The 19,934-nt window shown below is 52.5% G+C and overlaps 2 protein-coding genes across 4 annotated transcripts in view; one reads left to right on the forward strand and one right to left on the reverse strand.

The window, feature by feature from the left end:
- KIAA0513 (KIAA0513 ortholog) overlaps window positions 1–5,263 on the forward strand; it is a 60,014-nt gene extending 54,751 nt beyond the window's left edge. For all 3 annotated transcript variants that reach the window (XM_055553942.1, XM_055553941.1, XM_055553943.1), the window contains one exon: window positions 38–5,263. In XM_055553942.1, the coding sequence (XP_055409917.1) occupies window positions 38–87 (50 nt within the window). In that variant the 3' untranslated portion in view covers window positions 88–5,263. The remainder of the gene's footprint in view (window positions 1–37) is intronic.
- Window positions 5,264–7,907: 2,644 nt separating this feature from the next.
- On the reverse strand, window positions 7,908–19,468 carry CIBAR2 (CBY1 interacting BAR domain containing 2). The gene is made up of 9 exons (XM_055553944.1): window positions 19,449–19,468; window positions 17,383–17,617; window positions 14,957–15,025; window positions 14,742–14,843; window positions 14,606–14,611; window positions 13,403–13,507; window positions 10,387–10,500; window positions 8,556–8,657; window positions 7,908–8,067 (listed from the first exon to the last, which is right to left on the reverse strand). The coding sequence occupies exons 1-9, from the start codon at window positions 19,466–19,468 to the stop codon at window positions 7,954–7,956; spliced, it is 867 nt and encodes a 288-aa protein (XP_055409919.1). The 3' UTR covers window positions 7,908–7,953.
- Between the last annotated feature and the right edge of the window lie 466 nt (window positions 19,469–19,934).

Consider the following 19,934-nt stretch of genomic DNA (forward strand, 5'->3'; position numbering starts at 1 on the left):
TCTCCCTCATAAGGAATAACGTTGTTTTCTCTTGCAGAGCAGTACAAGCTGCTGAGCGACCACATCGAGCAGATGGCTGCCGAGTAGCCCACAGGAGGTGGCCCGAGACTCCCCCAGAGGACTGCAGCTGGCTGTCACCCCCCCTGCATGACATCGGCAGCACCTATGCCGCCCTAGAACTAGCGGTTAGAAGAATCTGGTTGCCTGTCCTCCCCACTTCCCTCTGCCTGTGTCTGCTCCCCACCTGCGTGCCAAAGTGCCCCTGGGATTACACAGCTAAAACTGAGATGACTGTCCGTACCCTCGAGTGGCAGGCCTGCGACCTGGGACTGAGGGGGCACAGAAGGAAGGATAGTGGGTCCCGGGCGGGCACGTGTCCATCACAGCCTCCTGCTGAGAAGACGGGGAGTGTGGGAAGGTAGGGAAAGGCAGATGTGAGCTGGCACATGTCAGTCCCACGCCAGTAACACGGGGCAATTGGGAGTGAGGATCTGGGCCCCTCCCTGCAGGGCGGGACTGGGTTCCTTCCACAGCCAAGCAGAGCGGGGACGGCCTCTCAGTGTCAGTCTGGGCTGGTACTGGGTCCCCTTTCCGTGTGACAGGAAGCTCCAGGAGGAGAGAGACACCCTCTGTTTCAGGGCGGGAGAGAGACTGAGGCAGCGGACGGCTTTCTTGGCTGCAGAAGGCCCAGCCACAGTCAGGGGTGTGGGCTTCCGGGACGTTATGGCTCCAAGTGGCTGTGTTGGACCTACGCGGCCCTCAGTTGTCTATGTGGAGCGTCTGAGATGTTCTTGGTCAGTTGACCGCTTGCTTCTGGGGCAGAGAGACTTCACCACTCACTCCCTGGGGCCATCTTCCATGATGAAGCCCAGAAAAGAGAATTTTCTTCAGCAGCTTCAAGACATCTGCCCTTTCTAAAAGCAAACAGTGCTGCTCTTTATTTTTAAAAGACAGAAAATTCTGTGTCAGTTACAGGCATCGTGGCTCAGGTGGCTTCTGTTGGGGACTGTGTGATTCGCAGGGTCAGGCCCTCCACCCCGGCCGCCTGGGAAGTCTGCACCTTCCGCTGCCTGAGCCCTCAGGCTGCTTTCCCGAGGACTCTGCAGACACCCCCCTCACCGCCGCAGGTGCTGGGAACCAGGGGTCCTCCCTGCAGGTCTGTCCAGGCACAGCCACCCAGCCTGAGGGACTGCAGTCTGGCGGCAAGCCTCCAGCATGCTGGCTGCCCTGGCCAGCCCGGCTCCAGGCGCTGGCCTTGCAAGGCCGGCGGGGCTCTGTCCTTCCTGCCCTGGCTGTCCATCCCGCATTCTCACTCCACCTCCTGCAGCACGACAAACAATGTCTGAGACTCCACCTTCCAGGCAGCACATCACAGGTTCCCTCATGGGGGATGCCTCCCTGGAATGTTCCAGAGAAGAGTGAGTGTTGGTTGAGCTGAGCAACGCACGTCCTGGTGATCTTAAGAGAGGCGATGGGAAACACGCGGGACTCGAGTGCACTGGTGTGAGATGTCCTGCCAGGAGTCAGGGAGTGGGGGCTTGGGCTCCAGGAGCCCTGCTGTGTTCATGATGGCATGCACACCCGTGTGTGAGTGTGTGTGTGTGTGTATGCTGGCAGTCTCTCTGGCCACATCACTAAACAAAGCACAGTCATGTGGCTGGTTTGCCTGTCCTGTGTGGGGGTAGGTCACGCCAGCTGGAAACCGGCCCAGTGATCGGATATGTCTCTCCTGAATGCAGTTCAGAGAAATAACGTCCAGCTCATGAGTGTGCAGGCCCTCCTCCAATGCCTCCTGGGGTGATGCTGCCCCTCCTAAGACATTCAACAATCCCCTGATGCTCTGTGCCACCCCCCATTGAAGTCAGGGCCATGCCCAGTGAGCAGCTTGTCTGAGGCCCTCGAAGGGCCATCTCTCCACTGCGTGTCATTGGCTTTCTTAGTTTTTTCTTAGTGGTTAGTTGAAATACATAAACATTTTATTCTAAGGTGCCCAAAAGACTTATCCTTGTATATATAAGATTTGTGTGGAAGTGTGATTCACTCTGATTTCTGGAGGAAGACAGTAGCTTCTGGGTCTTTCCAGGGGTTCTGGGGAGTGGAGGGCTCTTTCCCCCTGGGTGGGGCAGGAGGACCCTCGCAAACCGGGAAGGAAATGCAGCTTTGACTTCTCCAGGCTTTTCCAAGCACTTTCACTTCAAGATGATCCTGAGACCTTTTTCTTTTTTCCGTATAGGTCTCTTGCAATAGCAGTTGAAGGTAGAAACAAGGGTGGCTTTGGGTCTTTTCCCCTCCCCTTCATATATTAATAGATCTCACTCCTGAGAGTAAGTCTGACCCCAAAACTGCTGCCCGAAACACTGAGCCCCATGAGGGGATACCACCAGAGACCACGGGCCTCACGGAGTGGCTGACGTCAGGGTGACTGGGAGGCTGCTCTGCTGTCTCCTCTTGGTGACTGTCTTTGTCTGAGCATGTCACCTCAGGGTGTCTGGCCAGTATCACCCGGAGGAGGCACAGTGTCCCTAGCAGAAGCCGGCTGCTGGCCTCGCTGACACTTCCTGTCTTTGTCTTGATCTTCCCTGTGAGGCCCGGCCAGAACAGATAGCCCCAGGCGGGTGCTCAGAGGTGCCAGCGTGTGCAGAAGTCTCACCCGCCGCATGCCCAGGAGGCTCTGCAGAAAGCGCTCTCCTGGCCCTTCCTGTACACTCAGGGACTTCCTGTAAACTTAGGCTCAGGGCAGGAAGCATCGGGTCGCATCCACAGGAGAGTTTCCCATCCCAGCATGTTCAGTGTTCCAAGCCAGAGCTTCAAAGGCCTGCGTTAGCAATGACATGGCGGGTCTCCTGCTGTCTGCCCTTCAGGGCTCTGTGAACGTAATGAGCCCAAACAGCTGATTCTCCCAAGTGAAAAGTACCCTGCTTTGCAAACAGGATGCTGTTGAGATGTGGCTTTGTTGTGTCTTCAGCCTTTGTTAAGAGTTCTAGCAATATTGATAGGTGTTTAAGAGGGACATGCTAACATTCAGATTGTATCTGCTGTGTGTGCATGTTTAACCAAAGGCAGGAGAACCAAGTTCTGATAATGTAAGTTATTTGTACAGTGAAATGAAGTAGACCGTGATTTTCCTATTGCAAAAAAAAAAGAAAAAAACCAACCAGGCCAAGGAGCTCTTAAATTACCAAAAGAAGGACTAGAAAGAGAGTTCAATTTCTGAGATTTGTGCTCCAGTGAAACCTCGGAGGGTCAAGGTCACAGGTGAGCCCATGCTGGGTCAAGGATGGAGACCCAAGGATGGAGTTTGAGATGCCGCCTGACCTCTTTCTCCTTCCCGGAGCCCGTGCTCACCTGTCCCTCCCCAGTTAGATGGTGACGTCCACTGCTGTGGAGAGAAGGTGGCAGCCTTGAGGTGTGTTTTTCTGCAGGCTGTTTTAAGTGGGTTAATTTATCAGCCAGAGCACTGTATCCCAGCCTCCTGATGTGAGAAAAAGATGTGTTCACACCACAAAGGAGTCTGTCAGGGGTTTTGTTGAACCCAGGTGACCACAACCAGAAGTCAGGGCCGCAGCTTTGAGCCTGACCTTCCTGGGTTTCACTGCACCCTGACTGGTTGGCTTTTCAGTTAGGGAGCATCCGGCAGGCCCGTGTGTGTGGTCAGATAAGCTGTGTGGCCAAATTACCTACAACTTGAGACAGCTGGGAAGCCAGGGGGCGCAGTCATTTGCCAGAGGAGTGGGGAGACTGGGAAGGAAGGGGAAGGGGAAGGGCCCTGCTGCAGCCTCGGGGGAGGGGGCAGCAGCTGGGCCATCCCAGGCTGGTCACCCCATTGGCTACTCACTTCTTCAGCCAGGGACAGAGCTGCGGGTTTGGGGGTCCATTGCCCCAGGGTTGTTCTTGTTCCCCCACCCACAGCCTTTTAATTCCCTTGAGCCGCGGCTCCTACCACTCAGAGGTCTCCCCCATCTTCCTGTAAATCGTTTATTCCTTTTTATGACTGTCAAGGGTGAGAGCTGCTTGACAAGCTTTCAACTTTCCCCGCTCCCCACTGCCCCCCTGCAGGGGAATGGTGTTGGCGACGGTTCCCCTCATCGGCTGGTGTGTGACGCTCAGACCTGGGCTGGAGCCGGGCCTTGCTCAAGCCACGTGCCACAGTACCTCCCTGTGGCCATGTGGCCAGGAGCAGGGCTGTGAGGGTTATCCAGAGAGCAGACAGGGGGAGCATTTCCAGATGGTTCCCATCCAGGGGTACCCATCCAGGAGCGTCAAGATGCTCCTCATGGCTCCCCAGGCCTGTTCTGCTGCTGTCTCCCTGCTGTCCCTCCCCAAGCAAGCGCCTCAGACACGGTCTGCCTTGTCCCTAGGTGGCCTGGCTCTGGCCTGTGTCCCCAAGTCGGCTGATTGGTCTGAGCTTGAGACGAGCGGAGAGCTGGGGAGAGGACGCTCCCCTTGGCTGTGTCCCCAGGATTCAAGGGGGCCCTGCTCCTGCTGTAGAGTTCTCAGTTAGAATGGTCTGGGTTTTCTGTGTTCCCATCACTTCTCGCAGGATCTCTGTGCAGGTGGGGTGACCTGCATCCTGACATGTCCTGCAGGGTCAGACCAGGGTGCTGTCTCCCATTACCCTCCTGAGTGGTGTGCTGAGCTCGGAGGAGGGCTCCTGGTGATGCCCCCTGGAGCCTTAGTGGGGCTACATCTGTCCTCTCCTTGGTCCAGGATGATACGCTTGTGGAAACAGAAGTGCTCAGTGGGCTTTGTTCCAACGCACGGCCCCACATGAGGGCCCTGGTCTGTCCCTGTGCTGGAGGCTTGGAGTCCCATGCACACCTTGAGAAGGACAGGTCAACCAAAGGAGATGCTCACACTCAGATGGCAGGCCCTTCGCCTTAAAATGTGTAGGTGAGAGAGCTTCGTGGCCCTAACCATGGCCTCTGGGCTGCAGAAGGGTCTCCCACGTGCTTTCCCTGTTTCTCTCCCGCCCATTGGTCTTGGACCCAAACATCCCATTGGCCACTTCCACACATTGCCCTTAGTGACCCAGAAATCAGGGTCAGTGATTTGAGTGTGTTATATGTATGGTTTCGCAGTCTTATATCCCATGAGGTTGTGTTCTACAAACTGTGTTTTCAGGTGGAGAAAGTTTCAAGATTGAGCTCTCAAAACAGCGCTAAAATCAAAGCTGTTTCCTGTGAAGAAAACAAAAAAAAGTCCATATATTGCACCTCAGATTGTCAAAAGGTGGAAACTGAAATAAATTATCTCTAAAAAGGAAGTCAGTCTGTTGATGTTGAATTTTTGTTCTCACATACCCATGAGCACCTTTTAAAAATGGAATTTGCAATCTTGTCACTGACAGCAGTGGGTTTTCAGAAGAAAACACTTTTTTCTGGGGTCAAATAGTTGTTATCCCCACTTAGGTCGAGCAGCTGAGTATTATGCAGACGTGTGTGTGTCTCGTGGGAAGGCTAATGGGCAGAAGCAGTGTCCACTGCGTTGCCGCCCGGCGTGTGTGAGTGAATAGAGGAGCCTCGGCCCCCGGGATGCCTGCACCCGCTTCCAGCTGGCACTGGTCTTGCCTTTGAGCCCCAGCTGCCGCACTGTTTGCCTCTGAGGGCTGAAGGGCTGTGGGTACCGCTCCTGCCTGCCAGCAGCAGGACACCTTCGTGTCAGTTCTTACAGCTCGGTTCAACAGGCATGTTTGGTGAAGTGGTCAACTTTCTCTCTGATTATAAGAGACCCTGAAAGTTATGCTCCTGCCCTTGCTCACCCCTCCTCCCACCTCCTGGGCCCAAAGGAGGGAAGCTAGGAATTTTATTCTCATAGGAGAGAGCCCATGAAGCTTGTCCAATGCCCAACTCTGGAATTAGGAACGATTGGTCTTTTCCGGGCATACTGGGGCCAGAAGGGGAGGGGAGAGGCCCCTTATGCCATCAACTTAACCTTTAATGAGCTCACACCATGTGCCAGGTACCACCAGGCTCCAGGACCACAAGATGAACAAGCAAAGTCATTTTCCTTCAGGAACTCTCAGTGGGGTTGAGACAGTTGAGGTTAAAAAAGGTGCATTTCTGTGTGTGTGTGTGTCTATGTGTGTGTGTGCACGTGCACACACACAGTATAAAAGTATGAGATAACATGTAAAGTGTGATGTTATATACAACTGATAAGATATTTTATAAATTACATAATGCAGGAAATACAGAATGTTTTGGTTATTTTTGGAGTGAGTGTCCTTCCTGGTAGAATCAAGGTGGGCTTCCCCAAGGAGGTGTCCTGAAGCTGGATTTTGGGTAATAAAAGTCACTGTAGTGAGGATGTTAATCTTGTGGTGATCTCATGAGGAGGGTTTTAGTTTTTTTTTTTTAATTAAACTTTAATTGAAATATAGTTAATTTGCAATGTGTTTCAGGCATATAGCAAGGTAAGTCAGTTATATATATGTGTATAAAATAAGTTCATCTGTATTATATTTTAGATCCCACATATGTGATATCATGTGATATTTGTCTTTGTCTGACTTCACTTCACATAGTATGATAACTTCTAGTTCCATCCATATTGCCATATAAATGGCATTTCATTCCTTGTTATGGCTGAGTAATATTCCACTGTGTAAAATGTGATGATATATAATATATAATACAATCAATGATATGTGTACCACATCTTTATCCATTTCTCTGTCGACGGACCTTTAGAGTGTTTCCTTGACTTGGCTGTTGTGAGCAGTCCTGCTAGGAGTAGGGATGCATGTACCTTCTGCGTTTTTTGGTCATGCTGGGTCTTAGTTGCTGCGCGCAGCCTTTCTCTAGCTGCAGTGAGGGGGCTGCTCTTCACTGAGGTGTGTGGGCTTCTTACTGCAGTGGTTCTCCTGTTGTGGGGCTTGGATGCTCGAGCGCCAGCTCCGTAGTTGTGGAACACAGGCTTATTTGCTTCGTGGCATCTGGAATATTCCAGGGATTGAACCCATGTCCCTTGCATTGGCAGGTGGATTCTTAACCCCTGTACCACCAGGGGGTCCCCACATACATCTTTTTGAATTAGAGTTTTGTCTGGGTATATGCCCAGGAGTGGGATTGCTGGATCTTATGGTAGCTCTACTTTTAGTTTTTTGAGGCACTCCAAATTGTTTGCCACAGCGGGTGCACCAGCTTACATTCCCACCCTTTTCTTCACACCCACAAGGAAGGTTTATTTTTCCCACTTTGCTGACGAGGCGCTTGTAGTACCCCTATGGGGAATCGAATCAGCAGAGCCAAGCATCTCTCCCGAGAGGCTGCACGACATCCTCTCCGCAGCAGAGGTCTCCAGGAGGCAGCGGGAGGTATGCTAAGCCCTGAGTGATCCAGCGCTCAGATGACCCCACTGCACTATGAGGGGTCTTCTCCCCAAATGTGCATACCTGGAGGGCTCTGGCAGGTAGCCAGCCGAGTCTGTGGACCCCACCCCACCCTCTACTTTGGTGATATGTCCCTGGTCCCAAGGTTACACAGCCCACAGCCACCCTCCCTCCTTTGTCTTTAAAAACCCTCCTCTGAAAGCCATGGGGAGTTCAGGCCTTTTGAGCACCAGCTGCCCAGGACTCTGCCAAGCACCTGCAGTAAGTACTTCACTTTCCTTCACCACCGCCTGGTGTCAGTAAAGTGACTTTACCACACACAGGCAAGTGAACCTGAGTTTGGTTCAGTAACATCAAACTCTCAACATTAACATAGGCTTAAACACGCTGGAGCCCTGGTCATAAGACAGGAAATGAGACCTAGTACAAGTTAGGGTGAGAGGCACCCATGTTTACTGAGCACCTGCTGGGCACCTTGGTCCCCAGGGCAGCCTGTGAGCCAAGGGATATGATCCCTGTCGTACAGATGAGGAAACCGGGACTCAGAAAACACGTGACTTGCACACGGCAGAGCCTGTGAGGGTCCAGTGTGAGCCCCAAATCCCGACTGGGGAGTTCTTGTTCTATTGATGGAGCCTCTGTGCCTGTCCCCTGAGGTTCTCCATGGGGTCCTCCTCAGCAGAGTCATCCTCACTCACTGCTTCTTTTCTCTGGCTCCGTATGGTGCTCTGAGCACTCTAAATAAGAATAACAGTAACAATAATACTAAAATCATCATCACAGCAACAATAGCAGTAATAATAATAATGGTGACAAGTATTATTTACTAAGTGCTTCAGGTAGATGTGTTCACCTAATACCACAACCCTCTGAGGGGTTACTGTCATTAGCCCCACTTTGCAAGTGAGGAATCTAAGGCACAGAGAGGTTAAGGAACTTTCCCAGGGTCACACAGCTTGGGAGCAGTGCGTTTGGACCCAGGCAGTCTGGCTTGGGACCATACTTCCTCCACTGCCTTTGGAGAGAATTATTCAGAAAGCATGAGACACCCTTCGTTCCCGCACTGTGGTTCCCTGAGTTTGCTTCAGGATGGTCCAGGTCAGACTCAGGGCCACCCTCCCACCCCCGCAAGCAGCACCTCCTTCTCAGACCTGAATTCTCAGCCAGCCTCTGGTCTCTGGTCACTTCACCTTGTCACAGGTTTCACGCCCCACCCAGTACTCACCTGGGCAAGAGACCATGGGAGAGCTGGGGACAGGGTGGTATCCATGAGTGGTGGCCGAGCATCGTAACGCCCATAAACTCCATGCATCTTGGCTCTAAAATCCTGTCAGGAGGGTTGGATCTACTCAGGAAACAAAGTGGTGGGAGCGGGAAGGAAAGATGGCAGAACCAAAAGGCTGGTGCAGAGGTCACTGCTAGGACGTCCACCTGCACCAGGTCCATCTTGGAGCCATATGATCTGCAGCAGACTGGTATTAGTGGGTATTATCATCACATTTTACAGATGGGAAAACTGAGGCTCAGAGAGGCTAGGTAACAAGTCCATAGTCCCACAGGAAGATTAGAGATCACACTCCCCCCATCACAAGAATAGAGATGAGTGAAGGCATCAGAGCCAGACCAATCTTCACTGACCCTCCTATGATGGTTTTAAAGCTCATCCGCAAATTCTTTGACTTCTCCCATCAGGAACTGGACTACAATTTTCCTCCCCTTGAATATGGCCTTAGTGACACACTTCAAGAAACAGAATGTGGCAGACCTGTCATAAAAGTGACACAGTATCCACTTGGCTCTGTCTCTGATGCTCACCCTTGGATCAGCCACCATGATGTGAGGAAGCCTACACCCTGTGGAGGGGCCATGGGCAGTTATTTGGTCGCAGACCCCACTGCAGACCACACAGGGTGGGCCTTGTAGGGGTACAGCTCATGCACTATTCCAAGGTTCCCAGCTCGGAAGGACTCTGCTATCTTGGAAGTCTTAATGATTACTGAACAAAGGGCCAGTGTCTTCATTTTGCCCTGAACTTTGTGAATCATGTCCTGGACCCAGATGACAGCCACACAGAAATCCTTTGAAACCACTCCAGCCCCAGCTACAGAGTGGCTGAAAGACCCAAGTGATGATGACCCAGCTGAACCCGCCAACCCTAGAACCACAGAAGATAATCATGGAAGACAATCGCTGCGCTGCTTTGACCACGAGGTATGGCACGGGACATTGTAGATAACTCAGAAGGCTAATGTTAGATCTTAATTACATCAGATAAGGACCATAAGCACTTAGTCTACATGCAAAGTACAGCAGGCATCAGCCTGGAGATGCTTTTTGCTGTTGTTGTTTCATTTGTTTTTAAGCACCCAGGTGATGGTGATACGAACAGTCCATAAAGATGGTGTTGGGGAAATTTTCCACCTCTGGTTCTGTGCCCAGGGGCAGATATTTAAAAGAGTTCATTAAAACAAGCCTTCAAAGTTCGAGAAATTACAAAATGTTGCCAACAAAAACTGATTCTATCAAGACAAAACCAACTACTCGGCCACAAAAGAACTAAATAATGCCATTTGCAGCAACATGGATGCAACTAGAGATTATCATACCAAGTGAAGTAAACCAGAAAGAGAAAGACAAATACCATATGATATCACTTCTTTGTGGAATCTAAAATATGGCACAAATGAACCTATCCACAAAACAGAAACAGACTCACAGACATAGAGATCAGACTGGTTGCCAAGGGAGAGTGGGAGGGGGGAGGGATGAATGGGGAGTGTGGGGTTAGCAGAGGCAGATTATTATATATAGCATAGATAAACAACAAGGCCCTACTAGATAGCACTGGGAACTGTATCCAATCTCCTGGGATAAACCAAAAGGGAAAAGAGTATTTTTAAAAAAGAACGTATGTGTGTGTAAATCTGAGTCACTTTGCTGTACAGCAGAGATTGGCACAACATTGTAAATCAACTATACTTCAATAAAAAAAAGACAAAAATGCCCCCAAATTCAGCCCCACCCCATAAATAGGAGATGGGGTGTCTGTGACCCACCTCCAGATCTTTCTCCAGGTCATAGCTCTCCAGAGTCTGGAAGGCACTGGAATACACCTCCACTGCTTTGGCATGGAAGACCATCTCAATGGTCACAAAGTCAGAAAAAATTTTCTGTGGGGAGAGAAACCCAGATCACGTAAGTAACACTGTCAGAAGGACTGTTCTGGGCTCACCTCAGATGTGGATCAACCAGGGGGCAAGTCCTAGGTGGGGAATTTCAATATATTATTTCTAATTATTTTTGTTTGAACTGTTAATGCATTCCCATGGTTCAAAAATTGCACAGGGGTTGTTCAAGAAATGTGTGAGGTCTTGTGGACTTTCTGAAGGGTGTCATTTTCTCAGTTCTTGTCCAGCTGGGCTTCCTCACTCGGCCCTTGTTTCTCTCACTCCAAGGATTGGTGTTTGCAAATTGACAGCTACAAACTTGCAGCGTCTGTCACCCACAGACTGGAAGTGGGCCTTACAGGATGGGGGGGTGCTGCTGGTAAGACACTGCCAGGCCCACTGGCCCCACAACCTGATGCACCACTTTGTCAACATGTTATTAGTGATAAAGAGTTTTGCTTCTCTAGATCAGATGGTTCTGCTTGGCTCAGTAAACTCGCACAGAGCTCCTGCTGCGTTGCTGGCTCTGGTGGGGGCTCCTCCTCTGTGCAGGGCCCAGATAAGCTCCTACTACATGTCATGTCCAATACAGTCTCTTATTGTGTCTCAGGCCCCACTGGGGTTTTCTGCTGTGCCGTGAACCCAGCACAAGCGCCTACTGTGGACCAGACCCAAGAGGAGGCACCTACTGTGTGTCAGGCCCCTCCTACATGCTGTGTTCAGTACAAGTTCCCACTGTGAGGGAAGCATCATCAGGGCACATGCTTGGTATTGAGGCAGGAACTCTGCAGTTTGGGAACTCTCCTCTTCCGGTCACATGGGAAGCACCTGGGGCAGGCGGACCAGAGAAAGCCGCAAAGCCACCTGGGAGAAGGCGGAGGACCAGCAGGGGCCACAAAGCCACCTGGGAGAAGGGCCTGGGGAGGCAAAGAGCGGGCTGGAAATCCCTGCTTCCCGCCTCCTTCCCTCGTGCCCTGCCGGAGGCAGTGCGGGCGGTCAGGTGAGGCCTCCTCCTGCCCTTCACTGGCGCTTGGCCCCGAGGGAATGACGTTCCCTCTCAAACCTCAGTTTCTTCGTCAGCACGGGAGGGACAGGAGTGGTCCCAGTCACAGAGACCTGTGAGAGGTTCCATCAGGGCCGCGGCCCTCGCCCTGTGGGCACCTCGTCGACGCCGGCCCCACCTGGGGGCCTGTCAGGGATGCAGATTCCCGGTCCACCGGGGCCCACTGGCTGCGACCCTGAGGCGGGCCCGTTCGGCAGCGTTTTAAGGAGCCCTCCAGGAGATTCCTGACGCCCGCTCGGGTAAACGAACCCCCTTGCTTGGAAACGGGGCTTCTGTTCTCTCGGCGTCAGAGTTCATTTGTAAATATTTCATTAGAAGTGTGACGTAAAACCGACAGAACGGTATGATTATTTCCAGTTCTGGAAAATTTGTTGGTTCGGGGAAGTGTCTCTTACAGACGGAATCCCCCAGATGTGAAGGACGCCCGCGTCGCCCGCGCGCTTTGCTGGCCTCTGACCGTGGAGAATCGTGTGCGCGGGCGCCGGCCGCGGCCGCATCAGGTGTTGAATAGGGGCGTGCTGGTGGAGTTAGGTTCTGCCTGCAACGCGCATGCTTGAGCAGTCCTCATTAGTCCTTCACTCGCTTCATTCGCTCCTTCTTTCATTCACTTCCCCAACGTTTACGAGTACTCGCCGAGTGCCGTGCCCGGGACCCAGAAGGGGCCCTGGCAGGCAGGGCCCCTGACTGTATGGGAGGCAGGCATGGAACGGCAAGTTCTCCCAGACTTTCCACCACCCCATCAGGGCTCCTCATGATCTGTCTCCCCCAAGGTGTCATCCCTGTCAGGACAGGGCCCCTCTTGGCTGGCTGTGGTGTCCCCAGCCTCAAGCATAGTGCCTGGCACATAGTGCGTATTCAACATGTGTTAGATTCACCAGTGAATTAAAGATACAATGAACGCACCCTCAGGGATAACTGTGCCTACCCCCTGCCCAGGCCAGGGGGGGATCGGTGTGTGTTAACAGTTGATCGGACCAGGTCTAGGGTGCAAGCGAGTTTCTCTGAAGGACAAGGAGGTGTGGGCTCGATGCAGAGTAATGCCAGAGCTCCTCGGTGGAGGACACAGCCTGTGCAAAGGCCCTGAGTTATGAAAGGCCGTGGTGCAGGTGGGCTTGGAGTGGTGTGTCCAAGATGAGGCTGGACGTCTGGACTGGGGTTTTTGGGACCTTGGGAAGATTTCAGCTTTTCTTCTTGGAACAAGGGAAGCACAGAACAGTGTTAAACCCGTACCAGTGACAAATCAGAGCTGCCTTTGGGATTCCTATGGCTGCAATTTGGAAAATGGATTAAAGAAGGGGTCAAGAGTGGGTGCAGGGGCCTCTGTGACCATCTTGCCCTTAAAGATCCTGACTCCCTGGGGCCTCTGGTAAGAGCTGGGGCGCTGGGCCTTTCTGGGTGGGGTCTGGGTGGAAGGAGGAAGGCTATGTGTGACTGGGGGTTTACGGAGGAAAGGAGGCAGTCAGGGTGAGCCCTGAGGGACCTGTGTGGAAAGGCAGGGGCCTGGGAGAGACAGACTGCCCAATTCTCCTGGCAGGCAGGGAGCCAGCCGGGTGTGAGAGGCAGGGCTGCCAGTGCTGGCTTCCGGGCAGACAGCTGTGCAGGACAGCTGCCCAAGCAGCCGGCCTCTCACCGCCCACGGCAGGATGAAGCCAGGATTTACTGTTCTGGGAGTCAGGGCCCCGAGAATTGGGCGGGCACAAGGTCACACACACACTGTCACAGGGAACACATGTGTACTCATACAGGTGCAAACACAAATACACAGACATACATGAGCAAACACACCAAAGTTCACACATGAAACAGCCCGAGTACTTCTGACCAGGGACCGATCACCCCTACCTGAATGTCCTTTAGCTTCTGCTTCTGGAAGGTGTCCACTGTCTCCTCCAGCTGGTGGGAGGTGCGGCTGGCATCCACTGAGGCCCTCTGCACGCTGGTCTCTGCCTGGCCCCAGAGATAGAAAGTGTCATGGGGACTCCATTCTGGATCATTCTCTGTTCCTTTGCCCTACTTTTGGGCCAGCTGTCCTGTGTAATGGGCACCTCTTGCCAATTTGGTCATCGAAGGAATGGCCAAGTAGGACCACAGCAAAAGGGGCAGCTGCCACTTGGACAGACCCGCTTAGCTGTGTGACCTCAGGCAAGTGGCTTAACCTCTCAGAGTCTCAATGTACTTGCCTGCAAACATGGGTCAGTAATAAGGCTTGCTTTGCAGGATTGTTCCAAGAATGAAAGAGTGGGTGCAGCTGAGCTATTACTCTAACTATAACCAGTTATGTACTCCACTGCTGCTGCTGCTGCTAAGTCACTTCAGTCGTGTCCGACTCTGTGCGACCCCATAGACGGCAGCCCACCAGGCGCCCCCGTCCCTGGGATTCTCCAGGCAAGAACACTGGAGTGGGTTGCCATTTCCTTCTCCAATGCATGAAAGTGAAAAGTGGAAGTGAAGTCGCTCAGTCGTGTCCGACTCTTCGAGACCCCATGGACTGCAGCCTACCAGGCTCCTCCGTCCATGGGACTCTCCAGGCAAGAGTACTGGAGTGGGGTGCCATTGCCTTCTCCGTAGGTACTCCACATTTGCTGATAATTAATTCCTACATGTGGAACGATTTTAGTTGATTACTTTATTGGTTGCTTTGATTTAATCTCTATGGCCTGACTCCATGGCAGGCCTGGCACGTGAAGGAGCACACAGAGGTGAGTTGGGGTTGGCCCCTTAGCTCTCTGTGACCTTGGGCAAGTCACTTTTCTCCATTTTCTCATCTACAAGTGCCTGCCTTCTACAAGCAGTAAGTAGGTAACCCCAAGGAAGCAGGCTGTGGTGAGGAGTGACTCGTCGACTTGCCTGAGTAGCATTGCTGATGGGACAGAACCCAGGTCTCCCAAGTCCCAACCAATGGCTTTCCCAAGACCTCTGATCCTCCCATCCTGAGCCCAGGGCCCTGCACACACCTGCCTGGGTAGAGCTCACCTTGCCATTTTGTGAGTCTATTCATTACCTGCATGTGAGCTTGCCTTCCTCACACAGATTTGTGACGCTCACCTGAGACTGAGAACGGTTTTGTTAGGGATCCAGGTTACCCAGCATCCCCTGGGGTGGCCCACGCAGCCCCCACCCAGAGGGTGCAGGGACACACTGGCCCGGCCCCCACCCCCGGCCCCTGCCTCGGGAGGGATACGATGGTCTGTCTATCCGAAGCGGATTTCTGCCTCAGTTTCTCCAGTTTTTCCAGTTGTTTGATTTCATTGTTCCGGACACTTTTGAATTTCTTGATCTCAGCCTAAGGAAGAGGAGGGTGGTTTCCCGAGGCCCAAGCCCAGCCAGTGTCTCCCTCCCTGTGGCCCACCCCGCAGGGAGTGGGGGCCCACCCCGCAGCGCCTTGCCCTTGCTCACCCGGGTCTGCTTTATTTGCACCCCGTAGAGCTTCAGGGGGTTGACGACCTTGGTCTCCAGCCTCTCTACCTGGGGGCACATAAACACACACACAGTCAGAACAGGTGGAGCCAGAGAGATGCTGAGAGGCTGTGCGATCCCTGGCCTGCATTTATAGTGCTCTGACTGCATACCCAGGACTGTACATTGGGCCATCCCCCAGCCTTGGGGTTGCGAGCACCAGCCTGGGCTCAGAGCTGTGCCTCCCAAGAGCACAGTCACACATTTCCTCTCGATGAGCCCCGTTTCCTGGCCTGTAAAATGGGTATAAGGAGTGTACCCGCCCAGGGTTTCTTAGCAACTGGGTGGGACCCAGTGCATTTTATTTCTCCAGACTGCCTTAAGTTGTCACCAGGGAGGCTGACAGAGTCACCTGAAATACAAACTAGCAGAGAATCCAGAGTGGACCACGCTGGGAAGCCCCAGGGACTGGCAGGGTTGGTGAGGGGGACACTTCACGCCCCTGGGTCAGTGTCTGTGTGCGAGCCCAATGCTAGACACTTTAGTAAACATTATCGGTAATAGTAACAGTCCAGTTAAAGCTGGTGTGGATTAAGGGCTTACCCTGTGGATGTCACACTAAGCAGGCGTAGGGGTCCCTCCAAGGGCTTTTCTTATAACCCTGATCGCCAGCCACCCCCTCTCCAGAGGTTCTGACTCAGCATGTCCAGGGCATTGCCCCAAAATATGCTTTTCTAATAAGATCTGAGTCTGGCTTGACAGATGGGCCAGGGGATCTGGAATCCCTACCCAACCCCTTCCTTCTCCTCCATCAAGGCTTGTGGCTCTTCTAAATGCAAATCTAAAAAAAAATAATACTTTCCCCAAATGCCAAAAGGGAAAGGAACATTTTCCCCTCCCTTTCTGTACAGCATTTCTTTGGAAAAACTTGGCAGTTATAGATCCTTTCTCTGTCCCTTTGAGATGGATGTAAACCTTTTAAAAGCTGAAGAAGCCTCTGGCTGGTTTTATAACCAGGCCAGGCCAGTCATCTCTGAACTGTAAACATCAGGAGGACAGTGTCTCCAGGAAGTTTGCCAGGCACCTGGCTCCAGGCTGTACCTACCTGTTTGTTAGAAAGAGGTTTTAGTTTTCTCTGGATAAAGATGATTGGGCAGCCCAGTTGGCCCCCTAATCACTGGGTAGAATTAGGAAGTCCTCTGTGACAGAGGCACTGTCCCCTTCCCTGTTCTCAGGGCATCCCCTCCCTGAGAACCGTCATCTCCTATCTCCAGAGAGTGCACTTGGCGGGGAGTAAGGTTTCTCTGTTTTTGCCATCACTTATCTGATCACCTGCAACATGCATTGTCTTCTGGTTTAATGCTTATTCAATAGAAAAGCTGTTTCAGTCTTCTCTACCATAGCAGAGGGGATTTTTTGGGCTGGCTGGAGATTATTATTTTTATTTTATTTCATTTTATTTTAATCCCAAACTCCTGCTACTGCTGCTGCTAAGTCAGTTCAGTCGTGTCCAACTCTGTGTGACCCCATAGACGGCAGCCCACCAGGCTCCCCCATCCCTGGGATTCTCCAGGCAAGAACACTGGAGTGGGTTGCCATTTCCTTCTCCAATGCATGAAAGTGAAAAGCGAAAGTGAAGTCGCTCAGTCGTGTCCGACTCTTCGCGACCCCATGGACTGCAGCCTTCCAGGCTCCTCCGCCCATGGGATTTTCCAGACAAGAGTACTGGAGTGGGATGTCATTGCCTTCTCCACCCAAACTCCTAGTCCATCCCTAAACATTGATTTACAATATTGTTCATTTTTGCTCTACAGCAGAGTGACTCAGTTACACATTCTTTTCCATTATGGTTTATCCTAAGATATCGAGTATAGGTCCCTGTGCTCTACAGTAGGACCTTGTTGTTTATCTATCCTATATGTAATAGTTTGCCTCTGCTAATCCCAAATTCCCAATCCATGCCTCTCCCACGTCTTCCCCCTTGGCAATCACAAGTCTGTCCTCTGTATCTGTGAGTCTGTTTCTTTATCATAGATGTTTATTTGTGTCATATATTAGATTCCACATATAAGTGATATCTTATGACACTTACCTTTATCTTTCTGATTTCACTTAGTATGATAATCTCAAGGTCCATCCATGTTACTGCAGATGGTGTTACTGGTGTTTTTTATGGATGAGTAGTGTTCCGTTGTATATACACCACATGGAGTTTCCATGGTTAATTCTTTTCCTGACTCCCTGCATCTTTCTTGTCTTGCACAAGCCTCCAGGCTCTCAGTTCTATAAACTAAGATTTCACCCTGGCTCCTCTGGGGCTGTCTTTGCAGGAGATGCATCCACTAACTATGGACCCCACCAGGCTGCACCAACCCTCAGACTGCCCCCCACCCTGGGCAGTGGGTCCTCTGGAGCTACCTGCTCACCTCAGCTTGCCTGTAATCTTGCACTTTGGCCAAGTCCTCAGCGAAGTTCCTCAGGGTGGCCCGCATCTCTGGGTTCTCTGTATTGGCGAAGTCGATGAGCTGTTTGACCAGCTGGTCGGCCTTGTCACGCAGCCGGGCTGTCTTGCGGGTGTAGGCGGCCAGCAGTGAGCAGAACTGACCGAAAGACTTCTCAGCATTGGTCACTGTGTCCTCCATCACCCGCACCTGGCTGTCCCTGGGGAGGCAGGGGCCTGAGGGGCCATTCTGGGCAGTGATACCCAGCCAGGTCACTCAGTGACACAGGGATCGCCCACCCACGGCCCTCCTCCTCAGTGGCAGGCCTGGCCCAGGTGCCTGCTCCCCAAGATAATACCCACAGTCTCTGGGTCAGGCCAGCAAGGCAGATGCCGGAGGCCAGAGGGGTCATGGGACTGGTCAGTGGCCAGGCAGGCATGCAAGCGTGGGTTTGTCTCCTAACTTGGTCTTTCGCACCGTGAGATCCTTTAGAGGGGGTTTATCTTCCCAGTAGAGTTGGTCTGTATTCCAGCCATCCTGAGGGGCAGTGACCTCTTTTCTATGAAATTCCCTGATTCTGTCTTTTCCTGAGCTGTTGAAATTCTCTGCCTTCTCTGCATCATAAAGCTTTTTATTTTTGGAATTAATAAACTTTTTTGGGGGGGAAATAGTTTTAGGTTTACAGAAAAACAGTGGAAAGTACAGAGTATTCCCACAAACCGTTCCCTAGCACGTGGTTTCCCCTATTATTAACAGCCTTCCTTTCTGCAGGATCTTTGTTACAAAAGACGAACCCATGGCGATACATCCGTATTAACTAAAGTCCCTCATTTACCTGAAGGTTCCCTCTTGGTGTGGTACATGTCATAGGTTTTGACAAATGTTCGATGCCCTGTCTCCAACTATCACAGCATCATAGAGAAGTTTCACTGCCCTAAAGACCCTGTGCTCTGCCCTTGTGTCCCTCCTGCCTCTCCCAGCCCTGGACCTTGTTTGTCCTTGTGGCGCACCATTTTTCAGTACTTATCACTTCCTGTTATGCAGAGGGGTGGGGGGCGAGGGCTTGCTGACTCATTTTTTATGTGCTGCTAGCCAGCAGCCTGCCCATCAAAGGTGTTCCATGAAGAAGTGCGGAGTGAGTGAGGACCTGCTGGATTTTGTCTTCCTGAGACAGCTGAGTGGCACAGCCTCAGACACTCGCCTCCCTCTTACCCCACTGCACCCTCTCCTCATCCCTCATCCCAGGTGGTTGCTGCCCTAGCCGTCTCTGACCAAACCTCCCAGCCGAGCATTCCTCTAATGGTATCTCTAAGGCTGGAAGCTGGGAGGAGGGCTTTTTGTCCTCCCCAGAAACCCTATTTGGTGCAGTGCCCATCATGTGCATGACCCTGCAAGCAAGGTAAATGGAGGCCAGAGAGGTGAAGCACCTTGCTCCAGGTCACACAGCCAGCTGCATTCTCTGTCCCTTCAGGTGGAGTCCTTCAACCCCCTCAATCAGAATCACCTAGGGCACAAGTTAAGCCTGCAGAATCCCAGCCCACCCTCCCCCAGGCTTGTGACCTAGACTCCCTGTGAGTGGGGCCCAGGGGTTACATTTGTAAATAAACACATCAGGTGGTCCAGAGTTTGCAATCCCCAGAGGATCCAGGTGTGGGAACAGCTGGCTAAGGGACAGGCAGTTGAGAAAGCAGTGATCAAATCAGGCTGCAGGCAGTGGGGATGGGAACAGTTCCACAGAAGGGATGATGCCTGGTGGGGTTTTGAAGCATAAAGGGGTTTCCTAGGTAGAGATGAGCTAGAGAAGTTGGAGTGGACCGTGTAAATTTAGCTACCCCAGGTCTGTGGGCAAAAATGCTGGAGAAGTAGATGGAGGCCAGAGTCTGGAAGCCCCCATGGTCCCTTAACCTTGAGGGGGATGTGGTGCGGGCAGGAGAGCATCCTTACCACCACCCCTCAGCAGTCCAGGCAGCCTCCTCTGTCTCAGTTAATTTGGCCCTGAGAACCTGGCTGCCCCCCTCCCTCTCAGCTGGGGCCAGAGTGGAGCTGCTTACCTGGAGAGAATGATGTTCATTGTGATCAGAGGCAGCAGCTGTCCTGGTCTTGGGGAATAAGGGCAGGGCCCCAGGGGTCCCCCAGGCCTGGGAGAAGTCGCACAGGGCTGGGCACAGCTGTGGTCCTGGCTCAAGGGACGCTGCCACTTGGTTGCTGGGCAACGTGGCTGCCCACAGTAACCCTGGGAGGAGCCTCTGCTGGTCACCAGGGCAACCTCTCCTGGGGCCAGCCTCCCCAGGCGGGGTTAGGAGGCCTCACCCTGCCGTGCACTGGTCCAGGTAGGGTCCCAGAGAGGCCCCTGCTGTGGTGAAGACAGAGGTTCTTATGGACCTGGCAGTGTGAGGGCTCCTCCAGAGGTGCAGGGACTGGGTTTAGGGCTGCTGGCCTGGGATGCAGCCCTGGGCCTAGCTGTGTTCATGGGTCCTGTTGCTGGGACTCCTCCCACGAGAAGGCCACCCAGCCCTCCCAGGATCCTGAGAGACCTG

Source organism: Bubalus kerabau, chromosome 17, assembly GCF_029407905.1.
Source record: "Bubalus kerabau isolate K-KA32 ecotype Philippines breed swamp buffalo chromosome 17, PCC_UOA_SB_1v2, whole genome shotgun sequence".
NCBI lineage: Eukaryota > Metazoa > Chordata > Mammalia > Artiodactyla > Bovidae > Bubalus > Bubalus kerabau.